The 20,656-nt window shown below is 38.3% G+C and overlaps 1 protein-coding gene across 1 annotated transcript in view; it reads left to right on the top strand.

Moving 5' to 3' along the window:
* CDK14 (cyclin dependent kinase 14) overlaps positions 1 to 20,656 on the top strand; it is a 535,950-nt gene that overhangs the window by 390,603 nt on the left and 124,691 nt on the right. The window contains exon 10 of the mRNA XM_053553550.1: positions 16,282 to 16,330. Within this exon, the coding sequence (XP_053409525.1) occupies positions 16,282 to 16,330 (49 nt within the window). The remainder of the gene's footprint in view (positions 1 to 16,281; positions 16,331 to 20,656) is intronic.

Genomic DNA, 20,656 nt, shown 5'->3' with positions numbered 1-20,656 from the left:
CTTCTGAAAGTGTACCATGTGCTGAGAATTCTTTTATCTTCATTAGCTGCCCCAAATACTCTTTATACTTTTACTGAAAATTGAAAATTCTAAATGACTTCTGTGTCCTAAAAGACTATAGAAACTGAACAATTTAAAATGGATTTCTTTCTTTTTTAAAACTAAGCAAGAAACCTCCTCTGACTGATCCACTTGTTTCTAATAAAGTCTAAGTGAAGAACACACCCTCCTAAATGATTCTACTGTGAGCTCTTCGAGAAAGTTGGCTTCACTGTATTAAGATCTAAAATTTTAAGCCCTAGGAAAATAAAATAGGAGAATTTCAAAAGATTTGAAATGAAAGTTAAATCCAGAGAGGAATAATTCCAGGGGCCCTCAAACTTTTTAAACAGGGGGCCAGTTCACTGTCCCTCAGACGGTTGGAGGGCTGGACTATAGTTAAAAAAAAAACAAAACTGTGAACAAATTCCTATGCACACTGCACATATCTTACTTTGGAGTAAAAAAACAAAAACGGGAACAAATACAATCACACCACCTCATGTGGCCCGCAGGCCGTAGTTTGAGGACCCCTGATTAGTGGACCAAGCACCTGGAGTAGAAAACATAGAGTAATTTGTTTATTTTTGTGTAAATAAATTTATCACCATCATCAACATACAAAAGCACTTATTAGTATGGTGCCCCATGATCACATTAATGTACACAGCTATGATTTAAAAAAAAATAATTTTAAAAAGCACTTATTGAATGTATTCTGGAAAGAATTATAGTTTGGTGCAAATTAAGCTAACGGATTGTGAATTTCATGAGACCGTGAGACCGGGGCTGTTCTCAGTGCGTATTTGGCATTCAATATGTGTCTGTTTCTGTGACTTACATTGAACATTGAAACAGACATACGTGACTCCTCTAGTGAGCGTGTGTAAACTAGAATATCTGTTTCAGTTATTAATGTTTTGTGTAAGCACCACAACAGCCACATAATACATAGAAGGTAGTGGGGATCCAGAAGAATAACGTGTTGGATGGTGTAAGGGATGGGCGCTGATGGACAAGACAGAGTCCAGACAAAGCTGTGGCTTGTGGATCAGAATAGAGAGGGTAAGTGCTTCCGGAGGGTGCTTGAAAGGGGGGCCAAAGGGAGACAAAATAATAGGCTGAGACAAAAGCAAATAAATCTGTGAGTGTTTTCATGTGGCCCTTAGCCCAAGTGTCCAGTGGGGGTCCTGGTTCTTGACCTCCCAGACTGCATGCTGCAGGGGAAGAAAAAGGTCAAACAAAGTGAAAAATAAGCATAGTGCAAAGTACAAAGCCTTCACCCCATTCCAGCTGCCTACCTCTGTCCTTCCCCAGGACCACTGACCCTTCCACCACAGGCCCCCTTTTGTTAGTTTATTACTTGTATGTTTCTTTGCTTTATGTAAAGTAAAAAATTACGAATGCGTATTTTTATTTTTCTCATAGCAAACATAATTTAGAGTCAACAAATAAAGGCAATTATAATTTTGAACATTTCCATGAAACTGTTGCCCACGGGGACAGTACCTGGTTGTCTATGTTAACAGAAATAAATGAGAACGCTTCTTCACTCTATGGTGTGTGGCCAAACCTTTGGATTTTGCCAATCAGTTGAGGACAAAAGCAATTTCAGTATAATTTTAATTAGTATGTTTCTCTGTATGATGTGGTTCAGCATCTTTTCACAAGTTTCAGGATCATTTGCGTTTCCTTTTCTGTGAACGGTTTGAATCTTTTGCATAATTTACATAATTTACAGTTGTGTTGTCATTTTCGTATCAATGTCTAGGAATTCTTTATATTCTAGAAAATGATGACTGATGGAAAATTCTGTGAAGGCATTGGAATTTCCTGCTGTCCAGGGGTTCCCCCGGGCTGCTTGAGCTAGGGTGTGAGTGGTGTTTAGCTGTGTCATTGCTATTAATCAGAGTGAATGTTTGAGCTGGACGAAGCCCTGGGGAGCATCCAGTAGGCTGCCCTTCTTGTGAGGTGAGGGACTTGAGGTCCAGAATGTTAAAGAACTTCCCTGAAGTTTGTGTCAGAGGTAGAAGTAGATCCCAGGTCTCCCTGAGTCTTAGTTCAGTGATTTCTTTTCCAGGCTACATCATGGAATATTGTTCTACTGAATGCGTATCATGATTTCTTATTGACCTTCTTCTAAACGACACTTTACTGTCAGTTAGTCTATTAAAAAACATCGGTGTAGGGCAACGCCTGTGGCTCAGTGGGTATGGCACTGGCCCCATTCACCAAGGGTGGCGGGTTCAAACCCAGCCCCAGCCAAACTGTAACAAAAACATAGCTGGGCATTGTGGTGGGCACCTGTAGTCTCAGCTACTTGGGAGGGTGAGGCAAGAGAATCGCTTAAGCCCAGGAGTTGGAGGTTGCTGTGAGCTGTGTGAGGCCACGGCACTCTACCAAGAGCGATAAAGTGAGACTCTGTCTCTACAATAAAAAATAAAAAATCAGTGTAGAGAGGATCTGATCTCTGTATTTTGCAAAATGTGAACACAAAACCATAAATAAAACTTTCTATAAAATGGCTTGGCACTGAAATGACACGTGGACTCCATGTATGATACTTTCTTTCATCTCTCACAAGCTTCATTCAACAGCTATGTAATGAGATATTATTATTCAGGAGTTCAAAAAGGAAAGCACTTGTAAAGTTCAGGGAGGGAAAATGCTGCTGGTCCAGAATCAAAAGTAGTGGAATTTAGAAACAATAAAATAATTTTATTTTCCAAAATTAATCAAGAGAACAGAACATTTCTAAAGTGATTGTGTTATTTCTAAGGGAAAGATATTCGATACAAGAGACTGAAATTGTGGTAAAAATGGAATGCCCGCCAATGAATTAAAGTAAGGTAAGTACAGAAGTATTTACCATTTAAGACAATTGGTAAGCCTACAGACACATTGACTTTAAAGGCAACATTTAAATATGGACTTAGTTGTACTAAGACTTTGTAATGAATTAGAAAACGTCTCCTTAATTCTGCCTATTTCCTGGCTATTCTGGGACCCCCAAACTGAACAGATTCAGACTTCTTAACTCCAGTGGGAGGAAGTAAATTATTTCAACAATAAAATACAATGACGATAACACCTTATGTTTGATACTGTATTTTATTATTTACAATGGTTTTTAATCTGTCATCTCATTTAATGTTTAGAAATAAATCTGAGTTACAATAATATTTTGATCCTAATATTGTTATCTCACGTACAGACAAGGAAACTGAGAATGTGAGGCCCAATGAGATTGTGTGGCTTGCTCAGGGCCTCATCCTCCCAGTAATACAGCTGAGCCAACACATAAATCGTGTTCTTTCCCTTATAAACCTGGCATTCTCACTGATGCCTCATTTTAAGAGAGGTCCCCAACCTGCAAACCTGGAAATACGAGAATTGACAGACTCTCTTCAGCTCTGTTTTGTGGCATGTTAGAAAAGATTGGGAAAGATCTACATCTTCTTGTAGATTCCGGAACCTGCCCTCCACCTGCTAAGTCTGGGCACATTCTTAAGCCCTTTAAACCTATGCCTCCAATAAACTGTCAGCTCCAAAATGTCCTCTGTGGATGTTTAGTCTCAGATGCACAATATGTAGTGTGTACTATGGGAACCACCCGCTTTTGTCATTGCAGACCTGAGGATATTTGAACCCTTAGCCTATGTGCACCCTCTTGGCTTTCCCTGAGTCTTTAATAAAGTGATGGAGAAGCTGTGAAACAGCAGAAATTGTTGTTGGAGTGTGATATTCTGTGCAGGAACACTAGATGGGAGGGCATCTGCTTGCCATGATGTTGCCCTGCACAGACCCCAGCTGCAGGGAGAAGACACCTGGGGAGTGCAGAAATATCGAACTTATTTACTCTTCTGGAAAAATCATGTCTGCTTCATCCAGCCCTCAAAATATTTCCTATGGAAATTAATGAGATAATCTATCTTTGTATTCTCTTTATTATTTGTTATTTATTTACGCTGTATGTATATTTAAAAAGATTTGAGCTGACTGACATAATTGATATGAAAGTGCCTTTAAATTGTTAAGAGCATGTAGCTACAGAAAAATAATATTGCTACCATTTATACCATGTCCTCCGCCTGTGATTTCCTTTCACACTTGCTCTTTACCCTTTACCCCTAGGGTAAAGTTATGATAATGCTTATGGGTCAAGGTCTAAGTGTATGGGGTGTAACTATGTGGTGGTTACAAAAATGGACTTTAAAAATTCTTAAGCAAATATCTGGTTTTTATCTCAGATTTGATTGCTTTAAATCCTCTGGGTCTGCTTTGACACAGGTTTAGGATACTTAGGGCTCTCTCTATCCACCATCAGCCAACACCTATGTCAATTTTGCTGGTCTTCCCACACATAAATGCCACTTAGTCATATGGTGAAAAATCCAGTCAATGGCTAAACTTCTGAACTCTGTGAATTTTGTAGAGCAGAGGAAGTAAAACACGTGAACGTGGTGGAAAGGGCCGACTGTCTTTACTTTCTGATTGTGGAGGTCACACTAGGGGAGTGAGCACTGAAGCTGAGTGGTCCTGTTTCAATCAGCAGTGACTGTGCTGTGAGCTCGGATCCTTACTGGGTGATCTCCAGGTGCCAGGCAGTAATGCAGGTGCTGAAGATCCCACTTCCTTATGGAGTGGAAGGGCGAGGACTGGTAACAGACAAATTACCAGTTACTGGGTCTGGAGAAGTGTGACCACAAGGAAAGTGGCAGGAGGCAGTACAGGGGGACTGGTCCTTACAAGGCCAAGATGAGGAACTGGCATTTTATTGGCCGTGTGAGAGGAATCATTGAAGGCAGGTTAGCAGTGATGCCATAGACAGGGGATATTTTTATCCACATGTCCATCGCTGACCAGGAATTTGATATGAAATAAATCATAAATGTTGCCAGTAATATAAAATAAAAATAGATAAGAAACAGTCAAAAATCTTCATAATCACCCAAAAATGTAAAATAATCCATTTCCTCTCCAATAGGCAGATCTATGGAGGGAAATTTCGTATGAATTTTAGAAATCCATTTCAATGCAAAGCAGAGACTCTCTCTGTATGTGCCTAAAGAAATTCCCATATTTTTTCACTAGAGGGCATTAACGATGATGGAGACTCGCAGAATGTCAAGAAAAGGCCTGAAAACTTAAAAAGATTAAATTTTCAAGGGGAAATAAAGTTCTTCTGACGTCAGACTTATTTTTTAAAAGCCTAAATAAACTGGTTTTATTATTCCTACTCTCTGTAATTTTGTAAAATTTAGCATCCACACCTCATATAATCAAAGTTGATGTGGAGTGACATAGCAGATGAAGACTTTATTTCTTCAGCACTCCCTGTCCACTCAAGAAATGCCAGGAAGGCTATGTTAACCAGTGTGATGGAAATGTGTCAAACAGTCTATGAAACTAGTGTGTGGTGCCCCATGATCACATTAATGTACACAGCTATGATTTAATATAAAAAAGGAATATTAGAATTATTGGGTCCTGTTCAATTTGTATTTGATCAAAGTCATTTCAAAGAAAAGAATTAAATTTTTAGCCTGAGAGTTGAGATCAGAATGAAGACATGGGTAATGTGGTACTGGAAGACTACATTGCACTGCTGCATGCCAATGGCATTACCGTAAACTAGCCATACGCTTCCATTAATTGCTTTCTTAAGTTTGTAACTTGATATTTTATATTTATCCTGCTCAGAAATAAATGTCAGTAAGTATGTAACTAGAAACCTATGCATTGTAAAAAGTCCTACATCATGCCTGACTCTGAATTTTCAGGTCCCTTTTCAAAGATTGTTTAAAAATCAAGATCTTAGGAAGGGAGATGAGAGGATTGGAAGTTTGGATCTAAAACAAGAAAATCCCTGTGTTGGAGTTTCATCTCGACTGCAGTACCTTGAGTAGGAAACTATCTTTAGGGAAGAGATAGGCCAAAGGCCTTGATTCTCCACGGAGAATCACAAGAGTCACAACTGAATAGCGGGTTGAACCAAGGGTGGGACGAAAGACTTTCTTTGTCCCCAGAGACAGAGGTACAGAGAACAGCATGGGGCTCAGCAATTGGAGAATTCATATATATTTTTCAGTATTTGAAAATTTCTGGAAGCAGAGTAATGGCACACATTTTAGGTTCCAGTTATTGATTCTGCCAGGCATCATCCAGCTGTGTACTGTGTATCAAATGCTTTCAGACACTGTCTTCTGAGGGCCTCCTAACAGGACAGGTAGGCGGGGCAGAGGGATGAAGCTGAAGCTTATAGAGGAAAGCCCTGTTCCATGGTGCATGGTGCCCCTGGACCAGAACCTGGAGGGAGCAATCAACTCTGCTGTGATAAATAAACCACCCGAAGTCACTGCCATAATTAATACCTGTTTGTTAATTGCTCATGCCTATGTGGTGAGCTTAGTTGCAGCTGACCTTGGCCGAGTCCCACAGTTCTTGGCTCTAAAGTCACAGGTTGGGTTCAGGTATGCTCCAGGCCTCTCTCACCCTTTTTGGAGCAGCAGCTATGAGAGGGTGCTCTTCTTATGGTGAGAGGCAGGAGCTCACACAGTGCTCTTCTTATGGTGAGAGCAGATCCAACACAACAGGCATATTTCAAGCCTCTGCTTCTGTTGATACCCTAAGATCCCACTTTTCATACAAACTGTCAGTAGGGCAGAGAAGTATCCTCCACTCAGGAAGGTAGGAAGGAAGGAGGGAGTGATTGCTGAATAATAACTAATCTCCCATACTGGATCTTCTGACTTCTAGGCTTGCCAGCTACTCCCAGATAAGACAAAAGAATCGAATTCATTTTTTTGCTATTTAAAATTTTTTTTTTCTTTACTCCAGTATCATAGGGCTCCTTCAAGACAAATACATGACTAGGGAATAATAACTCTTATTCTAATATTTAGATGAAAGGAAAAAAACCTTGTTTTCCACTATTTAAGATGCAAGTAATATTAAATAACATTTCAAGTCAGACTGATAGGGTGATAAACTACTAATTATTAGCTCAGCTGTCAGGGCTGATGAAATTTCCTTCATGTACATGGTTCTTGCAGTGCCATCAGAGAGCGCCTCTGTAGCTAACAATGTTTGCAGTGTAGATTGTCTAAAAAGGACATAAGTATGGATGTAAACAGATGCTTGTGCCTCTAGAGCCAGTTTTGTAAATCCAATTAATAATCTCTCAACTGTAAAAAAGAGGCACAATTGATACACTCTCAGAACGTCCATCCTGGGTCTCCACACATACATTGGAATTACAGAATTACATGTCAGGAGTGAGAGAAGCATCAGGGTATTCGTGGGTTTTATTCATTTAACTGTCATTTCAGAAAAAGCAATTTAGAATAGCTTAAGCATTTACCCTTCCTGAAGTAATACTGTTTTCAATAAACCAAAGGTCTCCTTTGTGTATATTTAACATAACAGTACAAGATGGTCAGGTTTTCAAGGACATCATTGTTAATAATAGTTGCGATAGTAGCAGCAATGGCTAATAAGTATTGAGTGTTTACGATGTGTCGGGAACTCTTGCCAGCTTGTGAGTTGCATTTTCTTATTGTGCAGTCACAGTAACTCTACAAAGTTCTGCTATCATCCCTACCTCTAATATGGGGAAACTGAGGCACAGGACAGTTAATTAATATTAATAGCGGGTTGAACCCGCTAGCAGTAAAGGTCGCTAGAGCTGGGAAGGCATGCATCTGGCATTTCCTATGAGTACAAGAAAGATTTGTTCTAGAAGTAAAAGAGTAAGAGACCCTGGTGGCAGGTGGAAAGGAAGTTGGAGTGGGGAATAGTGGAGATGTTGTGTGTCTGCGTTTTGTTACTGGTCAAAGGAGCTTTGATCTGTTTGTGCTTCATGCATGATCAGGGTAAAGCTTCACTTCTCTCATCTGAGACCCAGAGATGTGTCATGGTGCAGTGACTCAGAGTATAGACTCCAGATCCAGACTGTTTAGGTTCACATCTCAGCTCTGCCACTTACGAGCTGTGTGACATGGATGAGTTGCCCAGCATCTCTGTACCTCAGTTTTTCCATGTAAAAAAATGGAGATGATCGTAGTCCCTACCTCATAGCATTGTGATGTGGATTAAAGTGAGTTCATATTGGGAAACCATATAGGACACAAGAAATAGGAGGCTTGGGGAGGCTATCACAGCCTCTTGGTGATGGTAGGCTGGGAGTGGAGGCCAGGTTGGGCCTCTGCCACTGGAGCCTGCACCATGGCCTCAGGCAGCTCAGCCTCGCCAGCCTCAGTTTACTCACGTGTGAAGTAGAGTGGCTGACGATTGCTCAGGCCCTACCCAGCTCATGATCCTGGTCCCCACTCTTTTGCCCTTGGGAGAGTTTCGTGAGGGGATTCAGAGAGGGTTGGGGAAGCACAGCGAGTGAGACACAGATCTTTTTTCTGCTCTCTTTTCTAAGAGCTGTAATTTGCTCATGTTTGTGGATAGTATGCTTTAGACCAGGGGTCCTCAAACTACAGCCCACGGGCCACATGTGGCGGTGTGATTGTATTTGTTCCCGTTTTTTTTTTTTTACTTCAAAATAAGATATATGCAGTGTGCATAGGAATTTGTTTGTGTTTTTTTTTTTTTTTTTTTTTTTTAAACTATAGTCCGGCCCTCCAATGGTCTGAGGGACAGTGAACTGGCCCCCTGTTTAAAAAGTTTGAGGGCCCCTGCTTTAGACTTTAGTAATACCTACCTGATTAAACTTCAGTTCTGTAGAGCAATATACCTGATGAAAAGAGAAGTGGTCTGTGGATTCTAGGTTGAGAAAGGTATGGATAATTTGAAGATCTCATTTGGGAATGTGCACTCACTCACAAATCCCCTCTCGAATATGTGTTAGAAAAATAGATGCTGCAGCAAGTGAAAATGTTTAATGAAAATAGCAGAGCCTGTGTTTCTAGAAGTTCCTCAGGGATTACTCATTTACAAAAGCACAGTGTTGGTAATTGAAAGATGATTTGCTGCCGCCAGGGCAAAGCCAGATGCTGCCATCTCCTGTTTACCGTACTGAAGATGCGACTCAGTGTTTTAAGGTAGCTCTCCTGGGTGACAGTGACGGGGCAGTACAATTCTGTTCAACGATGATGTGTGACATCAGAACCTCTTGTTGATAATGCTGGGACTGTGTCAAATCTAAGCCATTAAATATGGGGAATAGCAAGTGTTTTAAAGCTACAAATTGCAGTTGGGCAAATATAATGCATATTATTCCTGAAATGCCTGTTGGGTTCACCGTGTCCCTTGGGAGTTGGGATATCTAAAATCCCCACATTTTGGAACAAGTCTGGCTCCCTCTGTTCAAGGAAAACCTTTTCTACTGTATACAAATTGTTTTTCTTCTGTTTAAACCCAACTTTTTAAGTATCTTAATTAGAGTATTAACTAATACTCTAATTGTTCATTGAAGTGTTCATTGCTGGCTTGGTTCTCCTAATACATATAAGAGAGTAAAGTTTGGGTAGGAATTCTTAGGGATATTTGTGAATGTAGTTTTCTTCTATTGACGGCCCCTTGGTATTGGTGCACATGATTTATCACAGACTAATTATGACCTTGTATGTTTTCTGACCTGCTGAATTCACAGTGCCTGGCAAATAGTACATGTATAATAAATATTTATAGAATGAATTAGAATGAATAACTTGAATACTGTGCCTTTTACCCAAAAGGAATTGAGGATATTACCTGTTACATAAATAATTCATTAGGATAATTATTTTAAATGTAACAAGAGTGATTCATGACTGTGTTAATTGTTCACCCTTACAAAGGACTAGAGCCTTTATCTGCTATCTCAACAAGCCAAAGAAAGGAACTGGGCTCAACACCTCTGCCAGATGCTAAGGGGCCCTATAGCATAGCCACGTCTCTCTGCTTGAATCATTACTACTTTTTCCCAAGCTCAGCACAAGTAAATTCATTTGTTAAAATGCCAAATAATCCTATATTTAAATGATTAATAGTTAGACATATGATTTAGAAGAGTTAATTGTAAAGAAGAACACCTAGCATTTCATTTGGCCTTAGAGACATACTCGTTTTTATATTGATTTAGAAACTAATGCTGATTCCCTGGTATGTTTATATTATGGGACATCAAGTCCATTTGCAAGAGATATACCAAAATTTGAGCCTCTTTATTGTCTCCTCTCTGGTGCCCCCTCCTCCTCGTCTGCTCACCCCCAACCCACCAAAAGAAAGAAAAGTGTTAGTTACAAATCTGGGTTCAGCCTTTCAAGTCCTTTGAACACACTTGAGGTTTTTTTAATTGGTTGGTTGTTGGTTGAACTTTTTACTCAAAAGTCTTCCTATTATTGAAGTTAAAAATGCAGCAGTGTTTTATAAGATACAAAAACATTGCTGAGGAGAGAATGAGGAGAATAAAAATTAAAATGGATCTCCTGCAGTATACAGTGCGCACTTACATGCACACGAGTAAAACCCAATTCTGATTTTATCTGCCTATGGGTTAAATTTGCTTTCCCGGCACCTCAAGCCATTTAGGCCTAGCTCTTCTAAGCCAGGAGCCTTGTTCTACAGTTGTTTTCCTGTGTAATGTCAAGGGATCGCAGTGCATGGCACTGCCCGTGTGGCCGGCGAATGGCGGTTTGAAGGAAAGCCTTCCCAACCTTATGTTCCCCACTCAGGTCTCTTACCAAGTGATTTCTTCTCTGCAAACTCTCCTCCCTGGTCTCCTGCTGTGTTGGGATCATCCTCTGCAGTGTCCCTGCACTAAGAGGAGAAGGTGAAAATCAGCCTGCAGCTTCAAATTAATTGCACTTCTCAGTTATGCTAGGAGTTAGCCACTGCTTTAAATAATGACATTCTAAACTTCTAGTTTAAACATAATTGGAAAGGGAAAGTTGACATTAAAGTAGTGAGAGTAAACTTACCTGAAGGAGAAAAGTGAAAAATACTCATATGCAAATGCTATGTACTTGGACACTCTGATACGATTATTCAGAGGCAGTTGAGTATTTTATTAAACATGTTTCTTACTGATTTGGAGCACTCATTTCAGCACCTTTTTGATTTCAAAACTTACACGGCTAATTATGTTGCTTTCCTTCTAATGGAACGTTCATTTTGTTCACAATGGAGGTAGTTTCTAAAATATAATCTCTTACTCTGATCGTAACTGTAATGCTTATGGCAGAAAATGTTAGAAATGGCTCCATTTAAAATCATGTGCTGGAATGGTTACGATCTTGAAGGTGTTGGATGTGAGTGATCAGGCCCTTCGTTCCTGGAGCTAGCTTCAGATGGTTGTTTATCCTGTCTTCATTTGGAAGAGAGACAGACGGAGACTCGGCTCTGGCTAGTCCCCAGGCTGTGTCCGTATTCACATTGTAGCATTTCTCACCCTGTATCTGTAAATCTGTATTTACATTCCTGTGCCACTGAATTATCACCAGGACTTACTCATTTGGGGGTGCCCATTGCCTACGGCAGCACCTGTCACAGAGGCAGGTGCCCAGGTAATATTTGCTTAAAGAATTAAGATTTTATGTGAATAATGATGGAAGGTAAACCTGAGAATGAGGCTTCCTTTTTCCTTATTTTTTTACCCTCATCTGGCATGTTTCACTATCAGTTTTGCCTCCTTTATGCACAGCTAAAATTGACATGCTGTATTTTTGGAAAAAAATTTCTATTAGCATATGCTATCAAGTTCTAGAGAGAATTAATTCTTAGACTTAATATTTATGTACGATTGTTAATTGCTAAGAATAATTTATTTGTAAATGCAAGATTGTATTAATTTTATCTGTAATGAAATTCCTGTCCATCCTGAAATCTTAGCAAATTATTAAAATTGCTTTGTGAGGAGTACGAAGTTAAGGAAATCAAATTTGCTTTATAAGGACATTTGATTTAATTACTTTTTAAAATATTTCATTTAATACCAGACTTTAGATTATATATATGTTTTGAATTTTATACAAAGAACTATTCTTCATCTTTCTCCTTTCCTTGTCAGTTAATCCTCAAACCTAGAATATATGCCTTTACAATTACTTTCTACACTAACTGGCTGAATTATGTTACATTTTACATGATGCAGTCTAGTGAGAATAAACTCAGAAAGTAGACATTCTTTTGAAACTAATATGTAATTGTTGGTGAGCACTTTTGTCTATATCTTTAGAACAAGGGACATTTGTAGTCAGGGTTGCTCTTAGCTAGCACACACTACTGTAACATAATGGCTAGTTTCTGTTCTGACCGGTCAATGCCTGTATCTTAAAGGCTATTCAATATTTTGTCAATTACCCCTGCTTGAATGATAACTCTGAAACTCTAGGAGAACACCACTTTAAATACCTTCTCAATCGTCACAGAAAGATTAATTCATTCCGAGTAGTATTTGAGATGTATATGAAATTCCATGTCTTTGAAACCTGGAAATTGGAAATCAGTGAGTGCTCTATTGGTCATTCTGGACCCCTCCCTTCTGTCACCCCCCCATATCTAGTTCACCAGTAGATCTCATTGGCTCTACCTTCAAAATCTGTTCAGACTCTGACCCCCTTCCCACTGCATTTACTTTGTTCCCAGAGCCCAAGTCCTATAGTCTGTCATCTGGGCCGTTGTAGTAACTTTGCAGGTCTCCCTGCTTCTAGCCTTTTCCACTGGTCTCCCTGTTTGCAGTCTTTCCCACTGGTCTCCCTGCTTCCAGCCTTTTCCACGGGTCTCCCTGTTTGCAGCCTTTTCCACTGGTCTCTCTGCTTCCAGCCTTTTCCACTGGTCTCCCTGTTTGCAGCCTTTCCCACTGGTTTCTCTGCTTCCAGCCTTTTCCACTGGTCTCTCTGCTTCCAGCCTTTTCCACTGGTCTCCCTGTTTCCAACCTTGCCTCCTATAGCATGTTCTCCAAACAGGAGTCAGAGCGATATATGTACTTTTTAAAGCTAAATCATATTAGATCTTCTATCAAAGGCCCTCTGACTTTCCACCTGTCTGCTTCAGCCTCCATTCTCTCTCCTGAGTTCTTGGTCTACTCTGGCTGTCTTGGTCTCCAGCCAATGCTACCTTTGCTCATCCCTCACTGGAATTCTAGTTCCCTGCAAGCAGGAAGATTTTTGGTTTGATTTCCTCCTGTATCTTCTGTAGGTCTTCCGTAAGTAGAAGTTGAATAAGTGAATGAATACAGTAGTACAGTGGTTTTATTCATTCCTTTTGAGTAAACTCTGGTTTAGAAATAGGAAGCTGGGTGCATGTTTAAACAGTGGTTTCTTATACATGAAATGTATCATAACAAAGGCAGTGTAAGTCATTTTGACAAGCAGACAATATTGACAAAGGATGCAAAGCAGTATTAAGCAAAATTAGGCCTAATATATATTAAATAAAAAAGAAATGAGATCAATATAAAATCTCTTTTAGAGATGGAGTCTCATTCTGTTGCACAGACTGGAGTGCAGTCATACTTCACTGTAACCTTCAATTCCTGGGCTCAAGGAATCCTCTGCCTCAGCCTTCTGTATAGCTAGAACTAGTAGGCGCACATCACCATACCCAACAGGGTCTTGCTATGTGGCCGAGGCTGATCTCCAACTTCTGGCCTCAAGTTATCCTCCTGCCTTGGCCTCCGAAAGCTCTGGGATTACAGGCACGAGCCATTATGCTCAGGTCTAAAAAAAGGAAAAAATCATGTTACTGAGGACTTAAACTTGAACATTGTCTAAATGTCTAAATGGAAAAACACACCATATTCTTAGGTACAAAGATTTTATATCATCCTTTTAAGATAAATATATATTTTAATGGAATTCCAACAAGATACCTAATGGGAACTTTGTTTATCTTGTTGGTTGACTATTTTGTTTTAAACTGGCCTGCCCTCATCGCCCAACCAAAAGTATCTTTTCTTGGTGGTCGCTCTACATCAAATCTCCTGGTTTTGCTTTCCTAGAACATTTTCCAAAATTAGCCTGTTATGTTGCGGGTGGTGGTGAGGGTGGTATTTGCTTTTCTTATCTATCTCACGTGTTCGAGAATATAAACTCTACGAGAGAAGGAATTTATTCCGTTTTGTTCATGTCTCTATTCTCAGCATGAAAACAATATTTAGCACTTACGAGATGCACAATAACTGTAGGAATTAACAAATAAAAAAATGTTCATAACTCACACCAATAATTCTTCCAAAAGAAGAAAAGAATACTAGCTACCCTGTTTCCCCGAAAATAAGACATGTGCTCCCAAAGATGCGCTAGGTCTTATTTTCAGGGGACGTCTTATCTTTCCTAAGTGAGTAGGTCTTATTTTCGGAGGATGTCTTATTTTCGGGGAAACAGGGTAGAAAATCCATTTTCTGAAAGATAAGAATCACTTTAATAAAATAATATGATACTGGCATGAATAGATGAGTATAAAAGAAAAAAGTCCAAGCTCTGGTATGTTTGAGAACTGATTAATAATACAGGATAAAGGTATCATTTCAAATTATTGGAGAAAACGATTGATAATGATTGATATGTAGTACTGGCATAATTATCTGTTCTCCTCAAACAAAGAAAATGAGAACTGTTTGTCATATCATATTAAATAAATTCAAGATATTAAAACAAAGAGGTAAAAAACAGTAAAAACAGTAGGAGAAAAATGAATATCATTGTTTGTATAAACTCAAAGTCAAGGTCTTTTTCTTTAAGCAAGACAAGAAAGCCAAAAGAAAGAGAAGAACTTACTTTACTAAAGAAAAATTTAAATTTCTCCGTGGAAAAAATATTTCACATAAATAAAGTGAAATTTTACTTTTATATTTATAGGAGACAATTTGATCATATACCAAAAACTTCTATAAACTGATAAAGGCCCACACATCAATATTAAAATTGGTACCAGCTACCAAAAAGTGAAACTTGAAACAGAAAAGGAAACGCAGACAGCCAGGAGGCATATGAAAAGAAGCCCAAGAATGTTTTATCCAGCATAGGTTTGGCAAAAATGTAAGACCCTGATAACAATCAGTGCTGGAAGGCATATGGAAGTGCCTCTTTGTCATCGCCTGTCGGCATCTATTAAAATGTGAAATGTGCATACCATTTCCAAGCGGTTCTATATTGGGGAATCTGTGCAACAAAAGTGAAAGCTTTGGTGTACAGAGATAGACACACAAGGATATTTACTGCAGCCTTGTTTGTAAAGGAAAAGGAGCTGGAAACTACCGAATGGTTCATCAGTGGGAGAATGTCAAATAAATTATGGTACTTCTCTTCTATGGAATGTTATACTGTTTTAAAGCAATTGTTACATAAATTTTTTTGATTTGAAGGACTATCCACCATGCATTAAGTGCCAAAGAAAGTTTCAGAGTAATGTTTATTGTTAATCTATTTAACAAATTAAAATAGTATATGTTTGGATGGATGGGTGTGTTTTGTAAACATAAAGAAATACGTGGAAAGTCACATACCAAGCCTTTAACGATGACTAAATTATCAGGAGTGAAAAATGGAGAGCAGTGGGAGAGGAGATCACTAATGTCTCTTCTATATCACTTTATTGTTTAATTTGGTAAAACAATCATGTTAATTTGTGTGTGTGTGTGTGTGCAGTTTTTGGCCAGAGCTGGGTTTGAACCCACCACCTCCAACATATTGGACTGGCCCCCTACTCCTTTGAGCCACAGGCGCCGCCCAATCATGTTCATTTTTAATTTAAAAATATCTCATAAAGATTCTTCCATGATAAATATAAATTAGATACATTGTAAGACATTGGCAATTTGGCTTTGAGCATGTATAAATACCGTACAGTGTAAGAAAAGGGACCCAACATTTCTGTATTTGGTCCGAGAAATCTTCTTGGAAAAAACTGTCTCACTTGGCAGATGTGTCAATATTCTTCTATAAATCTACTTAACAGTTTGGAAGTTTGGAATTTGCATTCTTTTTTTTAAAAAACTCAGTTAAAGCTTAGGTATTCTAAGAAATAATTGCCACAAAACCAGATCACAAAATAAATAATCCCAGAGAAAAGAAGACAATGCCTCATTGTTTAAAATGTTGTGATCTCCTGTCATGCTCTTTGTAACTGACCAATCTAAAGAGAAAAATTTACTTTACTAAATAAAAATTTAACCTTAAACACCCTTATTGTGGCTAGCTTTACTATGACTAACTAGAGCCCTGTCTTTTTTTAAAGTTATTTTCTTCAACATGCTTGCAATATGTATATTCGATATAAAGGTTGTTTATCATTTTTCTTTTTTTATTTCAGAACGCTTTACCCTGTACAGCTCTAAGAACCTTAGACAAGCGTGGAATAAGTAAGTCTGAATGCAGATTGGGCTCATTCTCTTTCTCTCCCTTTTAATATTTACAACTCTCCTGAAGTTTATCATAGCCTGTTTTTCATTCATTTATCTTGCTATTTATTTATTCATTTATCTATGAAAGTGTTCTTAAACCTTCACAGCATATCAGCCACTATGTTCAGCCTGAGCCAAAAAGTGTGTAAGTTTGGGTTCCTAGAGCAAAGTGGCATTGCTTCAGAATTATAAATCCTAATATTCCTTGTGGTCAACCTTCCTATAACTAAATTCCAAGAAATATTTTAGGATCAGTAAAACAGATTAATAAAATACAATATAGGGACTGACTTTATAATCTAAATGACATTAGTGATAATTTTTGAGTAGATAAAATTGATCTTTTGAATTTTTGTTTGCCTGTCTTTCCCCTAAGCTGTCTTGGAAAGCTTCAGTACATTTATTATTTGAAGTATATGTACTCATCTTATTTCATTTATGTTCTCTGACCTGGTTAAAATAGTTTTATTTATTGGTTTCAAAATTTCACAAAACCTGAAGATCTTGGCTTCATAAACTACTTGGAAGCCTTTTATTGCAAGCCAACCTATCAATAAATCACTGGAAGTTGGAAAACAAAGGAGTCGAGTCACTACCATTTCATTACCGACATCACATTTCAAGCATCGTGCTAGGGAGACTGGCACAGCTTTGATTAAATAAACCATAATGTGTCACAGCAAAATTTTGTCTGTTGGGAAGTCAGTTGTTATAGTCTCACTTTTTACAATTATGACATGTTTAATTTTGGACACTATCAGTTATGAAAATGAAAAATAAGAAAAAGCTTTTTCGTATTAAACATGCTTTTTAATTAATGTTGTCAGTAGATACAGTGGACAAAAGCTGATTGTGAGGAACTGGTGGAATGAATACATTAAATTCTGCAGTAGTTTGTTTGAAGAATTTGGCAATTTATTTTTATTAAATTTGTAGTTAAGAGAACAAACACATTGGCATAGTCATTTTGTCTAAGGTAGGGCTTTGCATTTGCCATCCAGAGAGCAAATTCTGAATCTCCACCACCTCCCCTGGGAGGCACGCCCTCTGCTGGCCTGAAACATCCTGGGTTTGCTCTCACATCTTAGCTACCCTTTTCTGATCACTGATCTAACATTTAAATTAAGTGCTTTACACTCCAGGTGATAATATACAGTGTACAGTTCCTACCTTAATTATATATTCTTCTCTCAAAGTTATGTCCAACTATACAATGACTTTATGAATCAATTCTTGGTAAAGCCATGGAATCTCTAAGCCTATATTTGAAGTAGCAAGGAAATCTGATAGATCGTACATAGCATACCAACATTTGTGGGTAGCGATAACTAGAAATATAGAATTTCTTGTTAGAATTAATTCAAAGTCACTTAATAAACTGAGTCCCGCCCTTTGGTTACTTTTTTGATTGTGTAAGGAAAATATTAAAAGCTGAGTTTGAGGTAAGATTTTAAAATTATGAACATGGCCTTTTTTAGAACCATGCTGTTTTTAAGTTCTCATAAGTCTTATTATTATTTTTTTTTTTTTGTCGCCTTAAGGGTTTATTTCGGAAACACTAAGTAATAAAATCATTACTAAAAATGTTATTAAAATGCTGCTTTCTGGTATTCCAGTGTAAAGTGCTGAATCTTTAGAGCCAAGCCATAGCCTATAGCCAGTTCAAACCCAATGTAATTTAGAGAGAACCAAAATTCAGAGACATTAATTATGTTATTGATTCTTCCTCCAAATGGACCTTGCAAACATCAACATTCCACCAACTCTTTCTTTAGGAGTGAGGTTGAGATTCAAAAGAACTATACTAAAAGCCTATTAAACAAGCTAGTTTTCTCCATTGCTGCTAACTAATTTGGCTTGTCTATGGCACAATTATTACTCTGAAACAATTGGTAAATTCTGTTACACAGTGGTAATAGGTTTAAAATAAAGTGAAGTAATTTGCAAGAATTAATTTACATTCAATTTAGATAAGCTAATATGAGTGGGTTAATATAAAAAAGTAACTCACTGTTCAAAAGTAAGAATGGTTTAAAAAGCTGTATTAACTAGCATTTGATGCGTGTTGACGTGTTAACCCGCCTAAGATAGTAGAAATTTGTTAAGAAGTGAATTCTTATGTCTCTTTTGATGGCTACAAGTGACCCAGTTTATTTTGGGGCCAAGTCTGTCCCAGTAACACCCATGCAATTCCCTGCTGACTTCATTTGTATCAGTACCATGGGCATAACTGTATCCTTTGAAAGATTTTTTAGTGTTCTGAGAAAACAAAGCAGTGACTGGGGGAAAATATCAAAAGATCCAGCAGATATCCAAACTCAAATACATAACAGAAAGAAGAAATCTTAATTATAGGTTTGAAAATAACAAATATAGATTAATAAAGAAAAAAGTTCCTTTATTCCCTCATACTGAAAGTACATGATCCATGTGAGCTTTTTCTACATTTGGATTCAAGGGAGACAACTGTTAATTTCACAAAAACACATACTGTTTTCTGACTGCCTTCAAGACATCCCATTTGATTTCTTTGGATTTATAAAGTCTCTCCCTATTTCTCTTCCAAATCTCTCTATTTATAGTTGTCTGACATTGGCATGTATGTGCAATCAACCAAGAATTTCAACCACTTAAAAGATCTTTTATTATTTTGGCTGGAAAAGAAGCCTTAGTATATGCTGTCCAGCAAACTTTAAGGGTAAGATTCCAGGAACACATTTGCTTGTTTTGGAACTTTTTAACAGCTGAAAAATTTGGGAGGTTTGCAAATATCAGAAAGAGAATTGAAGATAAACCACGAAGTCACAGAAGGCAGACCTGGAAAACACAGCTGGAGGTACCCTGCCTGGCTGCCGCACCCACTCTCTGTCTCCTTCTGCTGTGATCCTTCTGTGAGTTCAGTACAGTTGGATTTCTCTTAAGAACTCCTAAAAATTGGTAATTTTAAGTGTACAGCAAATATACATACTTTGTAATGAAGCTACCTTTCTGGGAATGCAAATATAAAGAAGAAAACATTTACGTGCTCTATTTGAATTTACCCACAGAGTCACAATCCCTGACTTAGAAGAAATAGAAAATTTCCTGACTTTGTGTTCTTAAACTTCCCTTGAATATTTGATCTGATTTGATGTTTAACTTCCAAAACGTATTTTATAGATGACCTACTGGACGGTCGTGTTAACATATACGTAAAACTGTGTATTTGAAATCATCCCTTCCCCTGCGTATTTGTGGGAGTGGTGCTCTATGGCGTTTTTCCTGTCACCATATCTGATGTTTCCCGTTAAGATTTAAGTCAGTGCCTTCTTGAGAAACCAAAATAGCCTGTTTCTACCCTCCCTAATGTTCTAAGTTGATCTAAAATTTTCTAACATACTAAGAGATTGCCAAGCTAGTTAGAGCTTTACATTTCTCTGCCAGCTCAGAAATGTGAGAGGAAGGTAGGAACACTGTTACTGCGCTAGGAGGAGCAGTTGAGTTGAGTCAGATCTCTGAATCATCTCGCTTTGCTTCCACTTTTTTTTTTCATTGTTGATCATTTTTGTTATAATTCTATTTACTTCAAAGTAACAGTTTTAATTTATTTAGTGCCTGGAGACTACTTCTCATAATATTTTCAAAGAAACTATTCTATACATTATCTATTCACTTTGGGAGGATGGGTCTATTGAGGTAACCCAGCCCTAGAGCAGACAGCAAAGCAGACATTTTGAAATTCCAGTCTCTTAACTCAAAGGGTGAAATGCAGGGACCGGCTGCCCAACTCTGTGGCTTTGAGTTCAGCATTCGAAGATTATGGTGTCTGTAGTCCTTCATCCCTTGAAAGTGCAGTTTTCAACATAAACATCAGCTCTAAGGAATCTCTTACTCTTACCTTGCACACTTAAATATGGTAATGTTTGGAGGCCGCCAAAGGCTCACCTGCTTGCTTGAAAGTTGCAGTTTAGAGCAATTTCTGGGGATGTTCATTTTCATAAGAATAAATCATTAGTTCAGTTACTGAAAGCGTTACAAGGATGTGATGTTCATCAGACTCCATAAACCCCTTGCTGCCTGATAGAAAGCCGTTCTTCGAGGGAACTGCAGGTTGGATTCTCGAGAGGAACTGGGGGAGAACCTAAAATAGGAGATGTTTTCTAAGCCCTGTGGGCTTCCAGAGAACCTCAGAGGAGACAGAATAAAGGTCTGTCCTGAGACACAGGTTGCCAGCAGGAGCCAGGAAGACAAAGAAGAAGCTATCTGAGAGGAAGTTGGTAGATGTGTGAGAGGCCCAGCCCTGAT

This window comes from Nycticebus coucang, chromosome 11, assembly GCF_027406575.1.
Source record: "Nycticebus coucang isolate mNycCou1 chromosome 11, mNycCou1.pri, whole genome shotgun sequence".
NCBI classification, from domain to species: domain Eukaryota; kingdom Metazoa; phylum Chordata; class Mammalia; order Primates; family Lorisidae; genus Nycticebus; species Nycticebus coucang.
The sequence above is the reverse complement of the archived record's forward strand: the minus strand, read 5'-3'. Positions and strand labels throughout refer to the sequence as shown.